The 20,037-nt window shown below is 39.1% G+C and overlaps 1 protein-coding gene across 2 annotated transcripts in view; it reads left to right on the top strand.

The window, feature by feature from the left end:
* The first annotated feature begins 971 nt into the window (after window positions 1-971).
* The window catches only part of ALDH1L2 (aldehyde dehydrogenase 1 family member L2), a 30,220-nt gene continuing 11,154 nt past the window's right edge, over window positions 972-20,037 (top strand). Inside the window, exons 1-12 of one of the 2 annotated variants that reach the window (XM_021536155.4) lie at window positions 972-1,150; window positions 6,732-6,873; window positions 8,623-8,857; window positions 12,431-12,596; window positions 13,446-13,547; window positions 14,105-14,194; window positions 14,939-15,073; window positions 15,473-15,598; window positions 17,036-17,127; window positions 17,943-18,090; window positions 18,365-18,484; window positions 19,650-19,777. In XM_021536155.4, coding sequence (XP_021391830.3) covers window positions 995-1,150; window positions 6,732-6,873; window positions 8,623-8,857; window positions 12,431-12,596; window positions 13,446-13,547; window positions 14,105-14,194; window positions 14,939-15,073; window positions 15,473-15,598; window positions 17,036-17,127; window positions 17,943-18,090; window positions 18,365-18,484; window positions 19,650-19,777 — 1,640 coding nt within the window. In that variant the 5' untranslated portion in view covers window positions 972-994. Of the gene's footprint in view, window positions 1,151-1,212; window positions 5,570-6,731; window positions 6,874-8,622; window positions 8,858-12,430; window positions 12,597-13,445; window positions 13,548-14,104; window positions 14,195-14,938; window positions 15,074-15,472; window positions 15,599-17,035; window positions 17,128-17,942; window positions 18,091-18,364; window positions 18,485-19,649; window positions 19,778-20,037 lie in introns of those variants that run through there. The other variant, XM_085569606.1, reaches the window with a different exon arrangement.

Raw genomic sequence — 20,037 nt, 5'->3', positions numbered from 1 at the left:
AATGGCTAAGTAGAGTGAGCTGCTTTAATAATATTTGGCAAATGTGGTGATATGGATTTCCAGTAAGTCATTAATGTTTTTTAGCCCCATTACTGGCATGAAATAAACTAAAAAATTAATGCTAATAATCCACATGAACTTTGACTGCCAAGGGAATGACTTACCAACATCCTCGGTAGAGAGGGCAAAGGTGAAGGTGAGAGGTTCTGTCCCCTCAAGCTGGAAATGGCTGGAGCACTTCTGGGGACACTGCACACATTTCAGACTGCAAAATGCCACCTGGGTGGCCTCGGTGGCCGTGACTACTCAAAAGACAAGGAGTGACTGGACAGGGTGCAGTGGAGAACCACAAAGATGATGAGGGGTCTGCAGCAAGAGCGGTGGGAGCTGGCTGTGTTTCAGTCTAGAGAAGGCTGAGTGGGGATCTCATTAACGCCTTCAAAGACCTCAAAGACGGGTGCTTATAGGGTGGTGCCGGGCTCTTCAGTGGCGCTCAGCAAGAAGTTTCACCTCAACACGAGGAAGAACTTCTGTACATTGAGGGTGGCAGAGCACTCGAACAGGCTGCCCTATGGAGCATTCTCTCCATGGAGACATTCAACACTCACCTGGACGCGTTCCTGTGCGACCCGCTCTAGGCGACCCTGCCTTGGCAGGGGGCTGGACTGGATGATCTCCAGAGGACCCTTCCAGCCACAGCGATCCTGTGATTCTGTGACTCCGTGCCGGCGTGCCGGAGCCCCCACGCCGCCCCGCCGGTCCTGCCCTGGGGCCCCGCGGCCGCGGCGGGAGGGCTCGGCCGCCGCGCCGGGCTCGGGGAGCGGCGGCGCTCGCCGGGCTCCCCGCCCCGCCCCTGCCTCCCGTCCCCGCCGAGGCCGCTCGGCCCCGCGACCCCCGCCGCTCCCCGGCGCCGAGGGGGCGGCGGGCGCGGCAGGTGCGGGCGGCCCCGCTCCCCCCGGTGGCCGCGGGCCCGGGCGGGGTTGCGCCGCCGCGGATGCAGGCGCTGGCCCGGCGCCAGCGGCATCGGCGCGGGTTGCATCAGACGAGGCGCTCCGCCGCGGCCGCGGAGCCGGCTCGGTGTTGGCCGGGCGGCCGCAAGATGCTGCGGACAGCACCCCGGCTGCTGCGGACCATCTGCACCACGGCTGCGGTGAGTAGCGCGGGGCGGGCGGCTTCACACCCGGGTCCCCCGTGCTGTGCCGTGCCGAGCCCGGGAGCGAGCCGGTCGCGGGGCAACCGCAGGGAGGGGGATGGCTGGAGAGGGTATTTTCCTGGATGTGATGCCTATCGTCTCTGCCGAGGATTTAGCAAAGCCGTGCAGGCACGGCAGAATCGGGAAAGGGCTCGGTGTGGGCACAGAGCTGCCCGACTGTTCGGCGAGCGGGATCGCAGCCATCATCTGGGTGCTGCATCTTGCAGGGATGTGCCTGGAAGCTGCGGGGAACGGGCACCAGCGATGCCGTGATAGTGCCCCATAATCGTGTGTCAAGAACAATGTGATGCAGCCGTTCTCTGCCTCCCTCAGGCTGGGTTTGCCCTGCGAGAAGCTGAAGGCTGTCTTCTCAATTAGAAGGGACCATGCTCGTTCCCAGTGCCTAAGTGTAGCCCCCCGCTCTGGCCTGTTTCTTTTGTGACCTTCTCATCGCCAGTTCATAGCTCTGGCATGATGGGTTGCTCAGGGTTGAAGTTGATGGCCTAAATTCCTCTGCACCCCATGGTTTAGCCTTTTATAGCTCTGAGCATTTGTTTCAAGCCATTTTCTTTATGTCCGGTTACATATATAGACTGCAGAACTCCTGTAAGAAACCTTTCCCTGAAAGCCTTGTCCAGTCCAAATTGTCCAGATGTGTAGGTCTGGCAAGTTGTATGAGGCTTGGGGGATTTTTTTCTTCCCTAGAGAATGTTCATTGTTTCGTGCTTGGCTGCTCAGTTTCGTGTGAGGACAGCAATCCTTGGAAGGTATCTGCATGGAAGGCGTTAGAATAAGGAGATTTAACACAAGCCTTTTGGAAATGCAACCAGCAGTGCCAAAAAAGAGAATGAATGAATGGTGGGAACACATTGCCCTGGATGTGTATGTAGATGGGGGCGGGGCTCTACTATAGACTTCTATTTGCAGGCGCTGGAATTCGGCACATGTAGGGGGATCTCAGTAGAAATAAAGTTACAGTACTGCTTTTCAAAAGAAGCATCTTTCTATGACAATTTTAAAAAGATGAAACATTAAAATATTTTAGCCTTACTCATTTCTTATGCAAACAAAATAAAATATTATAATCTTTTTGATAATAAGATTTGTACCCAGAGTAGCAGTTACTAAATCTTAATTTGCAGGAAATTTAATTAGAAGTGATAACCAATTGAAGTTTAGATGCACACACAAAAGAGGCAGTAACAGCAAATTATTTTTATCCAGATAAAAAATATTCTCCTGTGGAGAGATTTTGTAAGTTTGGACTCTTCTTAGAGAAGAAAATATAGATGTTGGACTAATCTCCCATTTCTAGAAACTAGAACTTGACAAGATATTTACCAGCATTTGTCAGGCTGTCATCTATGCAGTACTTAATTCTATTCGTTAGTTTTATTTCTGTTTAAGTGTTTTGGAGGAAAAAGAGAACAGGAATTGAATCAAACATTAAAATACTGTACAGCTTTTAATGAGCTATTTTAAAATAAATACCAGTATGGTATCAAGAGATCATATGGACAGAATTTTTAAATACAGAAGTTAAACTTAAATCTGTGCTCTTGTATTGAGGTGGTGAAACACAGGTGAACTTTGAGATGCACTGAGCATTAAAGATAAGGGTGCTTGTACAAACATTTATTGGATTTTATGCTTCTACCTTTATCTTATTGTCTTCATTCAAATAATGAGTACTTGAGTCAAGGAAACATAATCACTGTTAATCTGTGTTATGTTATAAACAAAATAGAAAGTTAAAGAATAAATTAAAAGTTCAGACAGTGAATACAACAGAATTACAGGAGAGTTAAAATTAATTTCCTAAAATCTTGCATTTTGGCAGCACTGTGATAATAACTACATTATTCTATGATTAGTCATAAAAGAAGGGGCAGATCTCCCTAAGCCACCTGAACTGCATTGTGTGCTATAACTAGGAATTGGGTAATCTTACAAAAGTGCAGCAAAAATCCACTGTGATGCTACATGACCATTAACCTTCACATGCACGGTTCGTGCACGCTGCACAGTCATAGTCAGCCAGGAACTGCAAAAGGAATCTAATGTAATCTGTTAACATCACTGTCAAAAAAAAAAAAAAGTTTAATTCTAACACACTATTCAAAACCAAGATTGTTTGGGTGTTCTTTAAAAGACTTTCTAAAATTTCATGATGAATGCTAGCAATGGCACACTGGCCAAAATGTGCCATTTCTGTAAGACAGAAAACACCAAACTCTTTTTCTTATCTGTCATCTTTTCGAACTTTCCATTTTAATCATATCCACATTCAATTCTTCCACAGAATTTCCTACTTCCACAGGTCTGATTTATTTTTGGTAAAAATGCTTAAGGAGAGTTTCCAAAAAAAAGTTATGAATGGCTATAGTATCTCATGCAGTTGTTCCACCTTAATTTTTCAAATAAGACCAAAACCAAAAGACTGAACTTGTTGTCTGAGCATGCAAGCAGTTCCACACAGATTTTTTTTTTTTTAACTCAGTAGAAATCCTGTTTGTGGCTGACTTCTGTGTACCATTCAGTGGAGAGAGAACTCAAGAATCACTGGTTACAGTTACCAGATCCATCTTGCAATTGAAACCAGTTCCCATTTGAGTTCCTTTCTGGAAGTGTGAGGCAGCAAAGCTGATTTACTGCCTGAGTAATGTTTTTATGCACTACAGAATTTCCCCCTCTGCAGTCTTCTCAGTCTTGGCAGTTTCAGCTTGGATTTGGTGGGGTTTTTTAATTTGTTATTAATTTGGGGACTATGTTCTCTCTTTGTTTCTCACCATTTATTGATCCAGTTCCACAGCTAGCACAAATTAAATGTGTGGCTTTACTGAAAGTATGTTGATTTACAGCAACTCGTGATTTGGTACTGGAACTGCTATGCCATTCCATGTAGTATGAGAATCAGATTTAATCACAGGGCAACATGAACTGAAAGTGTAGGAATAGAGGGTGCATATGTTATTAACACTTTGTGAAAAAGTAACTCTTTAAGTGGTGATAAATTTGGACTCAAAATTACATGAAGATTGTCCAAGTATCAGAAAAGCAGCAGAGTACAGAAGTGAATACTTTAAGAGTTCTTTGAAAAGGAGTTCAAGTAGATTTATAAAAGCAATCATATGACATGATTTTTTGTGATGGCAGAGGAGAAGATTCATTAGCTAAGAAGATCCCTTCCAGTCTTGTGTTCTTAGTGAGAAATGTTAACAAAAGGGTAGAAGTAGAATAAGTAATTCTCATCTGGACTATTTTTAATATTTATTCAATATACTAGTTGGGCACTAGTTAGCACAGTACAGAAATCAGAGGATTTCATACCATGCTAAACATGTTCAGTGATCCAGCAGGTCAATCTTTGTCCAATTTGCCTGCTATAGTTAAAATACGTGGTAAAAATCCAATAATTGTTTTTTGTAGTGCAGCAACATTTCTGCTGTAAAAGACATTTGTCATAAAGCCTTGATAATGACCACTACCTGCATCAGTTTGGCCTTGCTAGGTAAGGATTGCAAGGCTAAGTTGTAATTCAGAACAAGGTCTTGTCTTTGTTAAGAACAAAATAGTGGACTATTTGAGGTATAGTCAACAATGCAGTGTTGGTTAGTAATATTATCATCATCAGTCTCACAGACATTTTTTACCAGCCAATTATAACAGTATGATTTTCCAAGGGCTTGAGTTATGTCCACCTTTGCATCTTTCTGCCTGTTTCTACTGCAGTGGCACTAGTGCTGAGTAATGCTGCAATAGAGGATAGTTTTACTGTGCAGTTTCATTCTCAGGGAAAATATTGTCTCTGGTACAAATAATTATTTCCTATTGTTTTATATTAAAAAAAATAAACACACTTCAATATTGCTGTAATGGAACCTACCAATTAATAACTCCCTTTTCTAAAGCCAGCTGCACAACAAAAATGCAACCTGAAACCAGTAAAATACATCCATAATATGTCAGCTGTGAAATGAATTGCAATGGATTGTGGTTTTGGGTAACCTGTTTTTCAGGAGCTTTCTCTTTGTCATATGAGTGCAAACCATTTGTAATCAATCAATAACCCAGTCAAAGTATCCTCATGTCCCAGCACCCTAAGAAAGGGAGGGAGAGGGAGGAGATAAACATACAAGTGCCAACCTACAAGCAAAATAAATGTCAGTAGTTATGACATTCATAGAGTGTTTTGATTCCTCTAATGGGTCATAAGGAAAAAATGGAAGTCAAAGTCCAGTTGTGAAAAATGAAGTTAAGAACAAAGGCAAGGAGTGTGTGTATTTAATTCCTACCTTTCATTCAGGCCTTCTAAGAGGAGGGATCTGTATGGTTTGAGTCTAGGAATAATTTGTGCCAGATTCAGCTTTGAGGAAGGTAAGTTTTCTGTTTATTCTGTGTGGACTTTTCCTTTTTAACGACGTCTGATAGTCCATTTGTTTTTCAAAGGTTTCCAGTTTTCATTTTCCAAAAGCTGACTAAAAATGCAAAGACAGTGCATATAGAGGCAGTTCCACCCTTCTGCCATGTTTCCATGTTCATTCCTGCTCCCCTGCTGGCCCTGTGTTAGGACTCATGGCTGTGCTATAAATTAGACCAGTGAATAGATCCAGTTATACATAAGCCACATTTTTCATGTCAGTGCCTGCTCACTTCAGTACCCTAATGCAGTTCTTGCAGCTACAGGAGCACCAGTTCTGGGATAAAGGAGGTGTTGAAGGTGAGGGACTGGAGGTAGGGTGGGAGGGGAGCACAACTGCCACATAAATCTAAAAAGACTCTGAAGGAAAAAGTAGTTTCCTCAGAAAGAAATCACTTGAAAAACATAGCAATATCTATTCGTCTGATATCATTGTAGTGTTGTGATTCTATCTTAAATTAAAAAAAAAAAAAGTGGAGGTGGTTACTTGCACCTGCTCTGCCTGAAGAAGCTTAAATCACATGTCCAGTATGCTAGGATCCAAGTCCAGCAAGGGAACCTCACCTTTAGCACCTTTATTTGCTTGTAGGAAGATCAAATGGATGATCATCACCTTTAACTTGGCAGGAACAGTGCAAGTTTGTCTTTTTGGCCTATACATGTTGATCACCAATAATATACCTCTGTTTAATTACAGGGATTTAGAGGGCATGTTCCAAACACATAAGTTATGCCTAGAAAAAGTGGTTTATATATGTTTCAAAAAATGAATTTTCATTTCTGACTGTGGATAAGGTTATGGAGCCTGTCATAAGAAGCAGTGGGTGGTCTGTTCTAAAAATTCTAAAAAATTCTAAAAAATTCTAAAAAAGCCATATAAACATCCCTGACAGTATTAGATGATACTTTCATGTGAAGCATACTCTCCCTGAATTCTATGCTACCTGGCATTAATCTAAAAAATTTATTATTATTCCTTCAAAGATGATTAGGTTAGAAAAGACTATTTCATTTTATATCAAACTGAAAATTGACAAAGAAATACCAAGACAGAAATGTAAGCAACAACATATTTCCTTTACATCCTAGAACATGTTTTGTTTTAATTCTTTTTACCAGGCTTATCAACATAAGCTAAAGCTAGCCCTTATAGGTCAAAGTATTTTTGGACAAGAAGTTTATAAAAAGCTGAGAAAAGAGGGGCATAAAGTTGTGGGTGTATTCACCGTGCCTGACAAGAATGGACAAGCTGATCCTTTGGGTAAGTGTAACCTGAATCCAAATGTAAAAATTACAGGTGTACATAACAAATTTTCCTTTTCATGAGAAGGTTATATCTATATGGGGATGAATTGCATATATTGCCTTTGATCCACTAAATCCAGTAGAAGACCTATTTAACAAACACCAGTCCCAGAACCAGTTAAACCTTGTCCATATATCAGTACTTTTAAAAAGCAACTTTTAAAGTAGTTTGTAAGCATGCAGGGCTGTACATTAAGATATTGCAAAACCAAAATTAATCTGGATATCTTATTTGAATGTACACCGTAGAGGTAATTATTCTGAACTAGATCTGTATCTTACAGAAAAAAGCTGCTGAGCCTGTATTCAAGTCCAAATGTCTGTCACCTGCTTCCATGTGCTGGCTGGGACACGCAAGGCGTGGAGCCAAGATTGTTTGTCCCTGGCTTTATGCCCTTTTGGACAAACTCGTATGTGGCGGTGTACATGCAGATCCTATTTCTCTTCCACCTGGACTATGGAAAACACATTGAAAAGGTTGAAGAAGTCTTTAATCTCCCTTTTTCCATTGTCGAGGTGCATAAGGATTTTCTGGGCTTACTGAAGAAAGAAGTTTTGCTTATTCAGAATTATACTCATTGTACTCAGAACCCAGCATAGCAAAGAAGCTAATTTGGAACCATCTGAATTGGCAATTTTCTTTGTTTTTTGTTTCAGTGACGCAAAGACAGTGAATTAATATGTTTAGCAAATAGAAATGCCACAATGGAATGTACCTTTATGGATAATCTGAAATCAAAACTACATTCCATGAGCTGTTTCAATTCTGTCGTGTTTTTGTTTGGGTTTTTTTTTGGGATTTTGTTTTGTTTGTTTTTTGTTTTTGTCTGGTCCTGATATGTTTTTACAGAACTCTGGTGAGGGAAGAATCAAACATAAATTTTGCTTACTGGTGCTGTGGTGTTCACAGGCTAGCATGTAATTCTCAATTCTACCTCATTAACAGATTTAATCACACTTTGGAACAACTAGAGAAGGCAACTATAAGCTTAGAAATCGTAAAATTTACTATCCATGTCTGGTTGGATTGCATTATATAACAATTTTATATACAATGTAGCATAACTTGTTTGACAAATGTAACTAAGTAAATCTTCCCCGTCTTTCAATCATGTATTTATTTTTAACTAAAACCACAGGATTAATTTAGTCCAATCTCTCCTGACTGGGGGAAAAACCCGAAATTACATTACTAGATATTTTCACTTCCTTTTACTTCCAGCTGACTCAAAAGCTTGAGTCTCAAGTGTTTCCTGAAGTTTTCCGTGCCCTCAGACAGCTACGGTCTTTGTTCTCTAAAAGTAACTTCAGTACACTAACTTGCATGGAATGATATTTAAAGAAGTATTTACTTAAGACTTAAATCAACAAGCTAAAGATACTTCAGGTCAAACTCAAGATCCAATTATACAGACAAAAAAGAGAAAGTAAAGTATAAATATCTGTCTTTTCTGCTTTCATTGGTACTTATTAGCCAAGTCGTAAGAGCAAACTAAAGGTTGGGATTGACATAAGCTGTAGAAATGAGAATCAAAGACAGTTTAATAAAATATATCCAAGCACAAATGTTTTTAAGCAGCATACAGAAGGGCACTCTGTGGTCACATACTTGATGATCTGCTTCAGTTGTCTTGCAATGTATCTCTGATTTCAGCTGAATTTTTAACACAAAATGAAAAAAACCGATACTGTTCTTGCCCCTCAGCGCTGGCAGCGGAGAAGGACGGCACTCCTGTTTTTAAGTTCCCCAGATGGAGAGCTAAAGGCAAGCCTATCCAGGAAGTAGTTGCAGCCTACAAATCAGTTGGAGCAGAGTTAAATGTCCTTCCATTCTGTACACAGTTTATCCCCATGGATATTATTGACTGCCCAAAACATGGCTCTATTATTTACCATCCATCCATCCTACCACGCCACCGAGGAGCTTCTGCAATCAACTGGTGAGTTCTGTACATAAAACCACGTGTCTGTCCCATTAGGGTGCTGCTCTGCCCCCTTTACTCTTGTAAATGCTGCAGTTCTCTTGACCTGCAAATGCTCTGAAGGAACTTCTCTGGAGCAGCTGACTATTTGGTACATGAACTGCACTTCATAGCTAGGATTCATCATTATTTCCAGTGTGAGCTCAGCTGTTACTCTGGGAGGATCAGTGGTGTGAGCTGTACATTCATATATTTTACTCACATGCGCAAATCAACAATCTGGAGTTTCCATAAGCAGGACACTGCCCTTGTGGCTCATTCCCACAAACACTAGATAACTATCACAGGAGGGTCTGATATAGACCCTAAGATTTCACACAGTGAAAGGGAGAAGAGAGAAGAGAGCCCACAAGAATAAAACTTTTTCTCACAAGGTCAGTTCAAATCATCACCCCAAAAGAACTACACTGCAATAATGGCCACAATAGACTCAAATCTGGCACTCTAGTGACAACAAAAATTACAATATCACAGTGTCTAAATTCAGTAAGAAATTATTTAAATATGGAGAAACAATTTTACAAGAATCTTACAGGCAACATGGTGATTATGTGAATTTACAGTGTTGTGGATTCAAAGCAAAAGCATACATAGTTTTGTTTTGTTAATTTTAATCCTTCCTGGAAAAAGTACTAAGCTGAAATACTTAAAGAGAGGTGTTAAGGAGACTATTAGAAAGGTAAAGACTTCGAAAAGTGTCAGTTGTGTCCAAGTGTGTGAAGTAAAATAACATAAACTCAGTGGAAAATGAGAGTGAGACAGTCCAGAAAAGAAATAAAGAACCAACTTTTTAAGGCACAAAATATAATAACAATTCCTCCAAATACGTTAAAGGTGGGAGGTATGTAAGTGATAGAGGTGTGGGATTTAACAAAGGTATTTATCAAAGACAATACCACAGTAGGAAATGTATATTGGTATTCAGGATGGAGGAGCTTAAGATGACTATCCTTCAGTCCTTCTTTCTGTAGAATAAGTCAAAGTCTCTTGAGCTGAACTGTGAGCAGAAGACATTTTCATGAACTGATGAAGGTATAAGAAACTCTTTACCAGGATGACAGGACTTCAGCAAATTTGAAGTTGCAGATTTGAGATGACCTGCAGTGTTTCTGTTTCTTAAGATTATGTTGATGCAGGTGACTGGGAAATAGCAAAAGCAATACCAGTTTTAAATAGGCTGAAAGAGAAAGCCAGGAAACTGTAGATCAATGGCACTGATTTAAATTTGTAATAAGGAATACACTTTCTGTGAAAATGAGCAGATGTGATAATGTGAGAGTAGAAAATGAGAGGTCAAATTCAAAGTTAAGAAACATTACATAATGCACACAAGGGGGAACCCCCCTGACTATATGTAAGCAGTGTTAAAGTTCATTGTTGTTACTCAGAAAAGGATTGTTATTACTCACCATGGAAGGATCCATTCATTCAAGAGCTGGACTCGATGGTCCCTGTGGGTCCCTTCTAACTCAGAATAATCTGTGATTCTGTGATCTTAAATACTCTCTGCATCTCAGCTGGAACATGAACTAGCTAAGTTCAGAAAAGGCTAAGAAAGATGATCAAAGGTATAGGAAAGTTTTCACATGACTGGATACAAATTATGTAGTCTTCAGACTGGAAAAGAGGTCATTGGGAAGGACATACACTAGCTGTGTGTTGAGCCACAAAAGACATGGAGAGGTAAAAAAGGAATGATTGCTCATTCTAATCAAAAGTCAGGGAGCAGCCAGCAAAGACATCAGGTAGTAGGATTTTTCCAAATAAATGAGGTCCTTTTACTCCATGCAGTTTGTTATTAAATTGTGCAACCTCATATCTAGAAAGCTTTAAAAGGATGCTTTCATGGAAAAGTTCATCAAGATGTATTTCACAGGAAGGTGTAGACACAAACTCTCTTTCAGGAAGTGCAAAGGTTTGCAGAAATGGGAATGCATTGCAGTGTTATATCAGTGCATCTTGCTCTATTTTGCGTATTCCTTCTGCAAAAGGAATCAATCTGCTCCTGCCTTCTCAAGAAAAGGCTGTTGTGCCAAGGCCTTTAAACTGAACTAGGATTTGGCCTTGGCTAACTGTTCTTGTGTTTCACCCTCTCATCCCTTCTCTAATCACTGCTTTCACATATGATGACTACAGACCTGAGGCTGGTCAGATTCTTTATTCCCACAGTATAACCAAGAAAACCTTTGGGAATTAGGCATGGCTAAACATAACCAGGTATAAACAAGGGGTGCAGAGGGTTGTCACTCACTCACTTCCTTTACATTCTTTTCCAGCTGCTGCCATTCTGTTATCAGCAGCCCTTAGTGGAGGGAGCTGGTGGACAGAGGAGGAAGCACAAAGTAGTTCTTATCTTGTCACCTATTCAGCATCAGAGACATTTGCTCATAAAACCTTCTTTTCCATGCTGAGGTCATCCATTTCTCGCTAGAGTGCTCTTATGGAATTTTTATATAATAAAAACCAGAAGAAATGCAGCTTAATATGTGAAAGATCTGATAAGGGCTAGCCAAATTTCTGTAAGTTTTCACTTCTGTTATACCTGCCAACTTTCCCCATTGTCTTTGGAGGCCATCCCTTGTTCGGCCCATATGTACTTCAGTGTACTTCACTCATTTGAATAATGCAGCTCTCAGTGCTTATAATTAATAATGAATTTTCCTGTGTATAAGCCAGATCTCAGACAATCCTGTTACAACATGGATTGCTGAGGGAATACTTACATGATATATGTATTACTTAAAATAGCATTGGAGTTTGCATGCATACAAATGGCTGGAAACATGCAGGAAATATTTTTCTCACCATTTCTGGCTGCTCCCTTAAATACACTTCAGTCTGATTTTCCATCATTCTGAGACACGTGGCCAAAGGAGAACTGCAAAATTTTAGGTGGCTGAAGTTCTCTTTGAATGCAGAAGCAGATTCTGAGATGAGGTAAATCAGCACAGGTCTAATGTAAGCATTGCTATGTTCGTGCACAGCAGCTGGGAATCTGGCTGGATTCCCTAGCCTTAATTCCCTTAAAAACTTTTCCTTAAACAGTTGCATATTTATCATTTTCCAGTCTGGTTTTAACTCTTTTCAGCTGTATGACAAATGTACTTTACTTTTTGACCTACAGATAAGCCATGAGCCTTAGCTGATTTCAGTAAACAATTATGAATTATTAAGATAATATTCTGTTAGATGCTTCCGTCTTTCAAATTCTGTCATAACTGTTGCACACTTTTTGGTCTGAGTGTCTTGCCATTAATAATAGTTTAGAAATAATTATCACAAGGAACTGTGTGAGACAGCCTGGGTTCAGTTGCAGCATTTCCTATGTTGCATTGTGGAAACCACACATCCACAGTGTCAAAAACTGTGGGTTCCTGACTGTGAAGTGAGCAGCGAAAATATAGCAAAGATTGTTAGGATTTTCTTTTCTATCTTCCTGAAGAAAATAAATGTGTAACATGGGAATTGATATTTCTTACTACTTTAAATTTTTCTTTATTTACTTAAGTCTTAAATATTTTTTATGCCCAGGACTTTAATTCAAGGAGATAAGAAAGCAGGATTTACTATTTTTTGGGCTGATGATGGCTTGGACACTGGACCAATACTTCTGCAGCGAGAATGTGATGTTGGCCAAAATGATACCGTGGATGACCTATATAACCGGTTTCTCTTCCCAGAAGGAATAAAGGCCATGGTATGTTTAACTGTACTAAATACCACCTTTTTAAGAGAAAAAGAGGTTGAAACTGAAGGAAATACAGATAAGATGTATTTATTTGGAAAGACAGAGGTTGTGATACTCTGCCAAATCCTAGACTTCACTGGAGCTGTGCGGCTGCACAACAGCTGAGGATGTGACCTCAGAATATTTGTTGCTGACAGCAGGCAGAGCATATTCTGTTTCCACAGATGGCATGGCATGAAGCTGAATTTGTTTGGAATTTGGCTCTTTCCATACAAAACAAAATCTTTTAAAGACTCAGCAACAAAAAAAACAAAAAAAAAACCAAAATGAAACAAAAAAGTGTGATATTTTTAAGAAAAAAGGGTCAGTATAGTGTTTGAGGCTTGGAGTTCTGGTGGATTGCCTTTGGGTTTTCTATGCTTGTCACTTTTTTGTATTTTTTTGAAGTGAACGAAAGAAAATGCACAAAAAATACTCAGCATTTCTCCTTTGAGATTTTTTTTTTCTCCCTCCATTTGAATGCAAAAAAATAACTTTTTTTTGCAGAGAGAAAAAGGAAAAAGTTGAATGCAATCATACTGAGCCACACTTTTGTTCTGGAGAATTCAGACAGCTGCTCCAAGTTTGATGACTAGGTACTCCCATGAAATTCTGGAGGCTATTTCTTTTGTCAAAAAAGCTCAAGGAAACACCTTTATTCAAGGCAGCACTGGTGTCTTAGAGGTTGAAAATACTAGGTTTAAAATAACCCATACCAATTCACTTTGTGGCAGAGAGTCTTTTGCTGTCATTCCTAAGTATGACTGAGGGAATAAAAGTGAACCAAGCTAACATGAAATCTGTTACTTTTTCACGTAGGTGGAAGCTGTACATCTAATTGCTGATGGTAAGGCCCCTCGTATACCTCAGCCTAAAGAAGGGGCAACATATGAAGGGATCCAGAAGAAGGAAAATGCAGAGGTAATGTAAAGTAATACTATTTTTTTTGCATAGTACTAGAAAAAGTTATTAATTCAGATTACAGTAGCAGCAATATGAAGTTAACATGAATTTTAACTGAGTTGTTTCCTCACCTCTTTTTCCTGGAATACCTCTTAGGGTGCATGTAATGGAGCCTAGGTTAAGTTCCATTTTCCTTTCAACAGTTACATGTATTTAGAAACTTGGTGTCCTATTCAGGATCATGTACAGGCAGCTAAGAGGCAGCTGCAATTTCAGTGGATTCTTAGTAAGCCACCATACTTGTGAATACAACGTTGAATTAAGATCACTCTGTGTTTGCCAATAAGCCATATGAAATTCTCTACCAGAAATACATTTGATTTTAGGAAAAGAAAGTTCTGACACCTTTCCTTCTAGTGCCAAAAAATAACACAGGCGATATAAACAACAGATAAAAATATTAATTGAATTCCCATATGAGAATTACTTTATCAGAGCACCCCAACTGCATTAGATGATCTTGTCTGTGATTGGGAAGGTGTGGTGATGCATCCTGGCATGTCTTGATTTCCTAGATCTCCTGGGACCAACCTGCAGCAGCTTTGCACAATTGGATTCGAGGACATGATAAAGTGCCTGGAGCATGGACAACAATAAATGGACAGGTATGTTCTGAAAACCAGAAGAATATTCTTATCTATACTCACTTTTTGACCTTTTTTTTATTATAAAATTAAAGATGTCTGCATACAGGTGAATACAAATGGCTGTCACATTAGAGTAGCTCTAATCTGATGACTTTATGTTTTGTGTGCATCTAAAACAGGCACCTAAATACACAGAACACGGTAGTTAAGAGTTTTTTAATTGCAGAATTAATTTTATTTGAAGAAAGATAAGTACACTATCTTAAAAAATAAAGAGACATAGTACAAAGAGTAGAACCAAACTATGCCAGTCATTTTGGGAAGCATGTATACATTACAGTATAATACAGCCCGTGTACAGTGGCCAACATCACAGTATGGACAGCAAAATGAAACACAGTGGGCTGCTGAAATAACAGAGGGTTTCATTTTAAGGATATTTGGGCCTAGATAGTTTGCAGAACTCTATGAAATATTATAGTGAGTGGTCCCTCAGTCTGGGCATGTCAGAAGTTCCTCCCTTTCCTGCACTGGTTGCAGCATGTACATTGTTACAGCTCAGCTGCTTTGCAGGTTTAGGCAATTTTCAAAGTTTTACATGTTCTGAGTTGTAAAGATCTAGAAATGTTGTAACATGTTTTCCATGTGTAGGTAATTATATTATATTTCTATTATACTGAAGATTCAAAACAGTATCATAAAATTGTTAAAATTTTACAGCATATTTAGAGCCTGTGCGCTTTTAATTACATTTCTTTTTAGGTGGTTACTTTTTATGGGTCATCATTACTTGATGCTTCAGTGCCTCCTGGACAAGAGTTGGCAATAAAAGGTGCTTCAAGACCAGGACTTGTGACTAAGAATGGTCTAGTCGTTTTTGGAAATGATGGGAAGATGGTAAGTGCTCAGTCTGGCAAACATAAGTATGGATGGAATAGTTTTAGTGAGCAGGGCAAGTAGTGTGGAACTGTCAAGCTGGATAAATCCAGGCACTAATGACTGACAGCAAATTCACTTAGAGTTTATCAATCCTCTGCCATCCTATAGAGAAGACATTCATGTTCTGCTTTTCACCCAATCCATAATCATTTCCTATATGGAGTAAAATCTATTCTTTCTAGGTGAGAATATGAAAGACAGGTACGAGTGGCCTGTGCTAAATTGCCTGCATCACATCAGCTTTCCTGCAAGCCATTTATTTCACGATTTCAATCACTCTGTTAATACCTAAAAATCCTTCATCCAAGGATGTACTACCTCCCAAACAATTTAAAATCATATCCTCTCATTTTTCAGGTACTAGTGAGAAATCTGCAGTTTGAAGACGGAAAAATGATCCCCGCATCTAAATACTTCTCTGCTGATGAAACAACTGCCCTGGAACTTACAGAAGAGGAGAAAAAGATTGCAGAAGATATCAGAGTAATGCACTAAACTGCTTTAGAGGGATATTATTCAGACAAAAGCATTCATATATAATATGTATGTGTTGCTTATATAATAAGCAATACATACTTATTTTTGGCAAGGCATATATTTTGTTTAGTCATGCAAATAATGTTTTTATAAAATATATTCAAAGTATATGGAAGCGAAGGTTTAGTTATTGATATTAATTCAGGTGGAATTGGGAATTCATGTGTATTTGTCTCACTTTACAATTTCCTTTCAGATACAAGTGATACAAAAACAGAGTGCAGGATGAGTAATGGTAAATATCTACAAATGATAGGTGGGAGTGAGGAAAAACAAACTGAGCTTCACCTCACAGAGTGAGGTTTTCAGCTCTGTCAGACTCAGGCAGTTCTTGGAATCCTTTTTTCACTGTGGTGTTCATCTCTAGGATGTGCTCAGAATGGGCCTGTTGGACAAGCTCCAGGGGTCTCAGAACAGCCTTGTGAAAGCAAAAGGCAGCAGTTTTCTCACTGTACCTGTGTGCACTTCTTCTGCCACAAACCACACACAAGAGGCTGGCTGCCAGAGGGATGGGAACAGCTGGAGCAGAAAACTCTCATAGCCAGAGAGGAATTTTTCTGCCCTCTTCTGAAATCCATCCCTCTGTAGTGTCAGTGGCTTAGCTGAAAGCCACATTTATCATTCAGGTTTTGTGCCAGAGCAAATGAATCATAGATGTCTTCCCTTGTGCTGACTCTGCTGCAGGGTTATTAATTTTTGGCAGAGGTCACGCAGCTTCATGTACTAATATTTTAAGCTGCTGATTCAAGATTGCCTTGAACCTGCTTGCCAGCAACCTAAATGCTGCCTGGAGCTATTGAATGGCTGAGAAAATTATGAAAAGAAGTATAAACTCATCAGTTGATGACAGTGCATGCTAACTGAGGAACTCAGTTATAATTAATTGAAATATGACATTGCCAGTTGCTGAACTGTTTATTTCTCCATCTCATGCATGCAGCTTAAACTACTTCTCAGCTTTGGCCAGGTGTCTGCAATGCCATTAATCCATTCATAAAGTGCCCCAGGCTGTCCTTGCCTACACTGATGACACATTCTGTAATGCAATGAGAACTTATTATTTGGAGGATAAAAAAATCTTTTAAAGGTGGGCCTGAAAAATTTTAGCATTGCACCATTTAGGTTTCTTGCCTGATTGGGTAAAATTACCATGGACAAAATACTATTATTTTGATCATGTAATTATGCTGAAAAATTTCTTGTCTGACATAATGTCTCTAGACTGTTTTAGACACCCTTAAAATAACTTCATGTTTTAGAAACCTTTTAAATAATATACATTGTAGGCACAGGTACCATACAGATACAAATACAGTTTGAGAAATACTTTTTGCTATTAGAGGATTATTCATTATTGCCTCTGTTATTGTTCTGTATTATTAGGCTATTTGGAAGGGAATTTTAAGCAATGTTGCTGTGATTGAGGATTCCACAGACTTCTTCAAATCTGGAGCATCCTCTATGCATGTTGTCAGGTAGGAATATTCAAAATAAGAAAATTCTAAAGCCAAAGTTAATGAAAAGAAGTTGTCATGGTGCATTTAAATGTGTGGTGTTAAAGAAATAACCCCTCTATGTTTTCCAATACTCTTAATATTCCCTTTCTTATCTTGGAAACATGTACAGTTCTTCCCCCAAAGTTATGAGATATTGCTGTAATCCTGCTCTTTCTACTGAAGGAAAATTCCCCTTGACTTCAGGAACATCATGCCCAGGGGAGCACGGTGATGCTCAAACCAGTCTGCGTGCAGCCACAGGTATCTCCAGACCAGGGGATTGACTGGGAACCTGAGTAAAGACCTCCCCAGAGGGAAAGAGAAGCCTTTCACAGCAAGAACTGAGCCCATGCTTAAAGATGCACTGAGTTTGTCATGGCTTGGGTCATCTAGGTTGTCTTCTTTTTGCAGCACAGACCATAATATAAAACCAGCATTTTTAAACCAACTGATTAATGTGCTGATTACCTACCAAGCTCAATGTCTCCATACATTGGTTGGAGGCGTCCCAAATAGTATTTTCTAATGGCATATCAATATTTTCTAGTAACTGATTGTCAAAAGTTTTTCTGAGAGTATTCCAGAAGTGACATTTTCTTTTTCATAGCATCAATGATTAAACCAACAGATTTCAGCAAAATGCATCACTTCTGTGCCCTTGCCAGAGAAACACACTCATATTCACATGAATACAAACTGAGACCCAATTTTGATCCCTTTTGCCCTTCTAATGATTCAGTTATCTGGAGAATTCTTTCATTTTTAATTAAACTTACTCCCTTCAAAACCTTTAGGATGCTAGAAGAGATCAAACAGAAGCATTGTGGACTGCAGCTACAGAATGAAGATGTGTATATGGCCACTAAGTTTGCAGACTTTATTCAGATGGCTGTCAGAAAACTCAGAGGAGAAGACAAAGAAGAAGAGTTAGTCATTGATTATGTAAGGACTTAAATTTTTCACTTATTGCTTAATCTTTCCTGGGTTTTAGGGGAGGGCAGACAATGCATTTTATTAGGCTGCTTGATGCAGTAGGAAAGCCAAGAACTACTTGGTTATACAAACTTCTATATGTTTGTATTTGTTTTCTATTACATTTTACTTCTACCAGCCAAATATTGGCTGGATATTGGCTGCAGATATCAAAAGCTTGTTAAGCTACATTAAAATATTAGTTATTATAATTTTAAAATAATTTGGGTTTTATTTCACCCAGGTTTCAAAAAATATGAACAACATGACTGTGAATATGCCATACCAATGTTTCATAAATGGGAAATTTATAGATGCTGATGATGGGAAAACATATGACACTATAAATCCAGCAGATGGATCAGTAAGTAACTGCCAAATATGATCGATACCAGTTTATTTCATTGTTTTTGTCTATTAAAAAATCTGAAACATTACCTGAATATAGCAAATTTTAAAACAACATACTAAATTAAACAACCTCTAGAAATGTTTCAATTTACTTCACATTTTGCATATTCTACAATTTTTTTCCATTTGAGTCAAGATGCAAAGCAAAAAGAACCTACTTCCACTTCAAATATTACATTGCTTTTCACACCCAGCTGAATATTTTACTTTGATTTCATTCTTGTTTAGCTTTGTAAACAGAAATTGCTGAAGTTTATTTGGTAAAGAAGTGTTTCTTCTAGGATATTTGGCATTTCCTGTCGGTTATCAGCTTTTTTTTTTTTAATTTTTTTTTGTTTGTTTGTTTTGCTTTTTTATTACTTTTTACCTTAGGGTAATTTTAATTTTGTCCCTTTAAATTCTCAGTAAGAAAAATAACTTTTCAATAGGAAAATACATACTGTTGCACTTTAGTCCTGAACTATCCAATATTGGTTGAGCAAATCCTAACTTTGAATTATAAATGAGATAAGTGATTCTGATGGCCATGTAATTGCCATTTAATTCTGAAGTAAATTAATTCTGCTGAAATCAATGACACAAATTTCACTATCATCAGATATCAGACTTTGATATACTTTTCCTGAAACTCATTATAGAACGGAATAAAAGTCATAACCATTTTGTGTTAGGATTTACAATGTGTGCATTTACAACACAATAATCATAAAATACTGTGTGTTTATGGTGGTTTATGATAACAGAAGCTCCATTCCTTAGAAACTGGACATGTGGGAGTTGTTTTAGCATGTTTAGATACTTAGATTGTGATACCACATATGAAGACTTCCAGCTTTTGTAATACCACATTGGTTTTATATACAGAAAGAGAGGGTGAGATCCAGTGGGACAATGCACCTTGCTTTGAAAAGAAAAAGCAAGATTAAGGAATCTGAGTTCCTGCAGTGTTCCTGCCACCTCAATTGTGCCTGAGCTTTTTGCAGCCTGGCTCACTCATGACAAGTGCTACAGATGAGGATTAAGTATTTGCTTATACCCAGTCTAGAAGTTTGGGAGGAAGGAGTAACACTGCATCCCAATGTTTCTTTTTGAGCTAACACAATGCTACCTTTGCACAGGTAATAGCCAGTGTATCTTCTGCCTCCCTGGCTGATGTTGACAAGGCAGTGGCAGCAGCAAAGGAGGCATTTGAAAATGGTGAATGGGGGAGGATGAATGCAAGGGAAAGAGGGCGACTCATGTACAGGTATGTAAAGACAGCTTGCATTTGTTTCATTTCCTCAGGTCTTGTTTTGTTTCTCTGAAGAATTGTTAGGTACATTTTCTGAAGGTGATGGATGTTCATAATCCCACTGTCAGTGGATCCAGACTAGCCATGTTTTCACCCCCTGACTGATTTCAGTGTACCAGCCTCAGCTCTTCACCTGCCAACCTTTCTTGTGTCAGAGAGGAATCTTGTGGTCTCTCACTGATGCCATTCTTTCATTATTACTTATGAACGGAAGC

This window comes from Lonchura striata, chromosome 1A (assembly GCF_050655825.1).
Source record: "Lonchura striata isolate lonStrDom1 chromosome 1A, ASM5065582v1, whole genome shotgun sequence".
NCBI lineage: Eukaryota > Metazoa > Chordata > Aves > Passeriformes > Estrildidae > Lonchura > Lonchura striata.
This window is presented reverse-complemented; position numbering and strand designations above follow the sequence as displayed.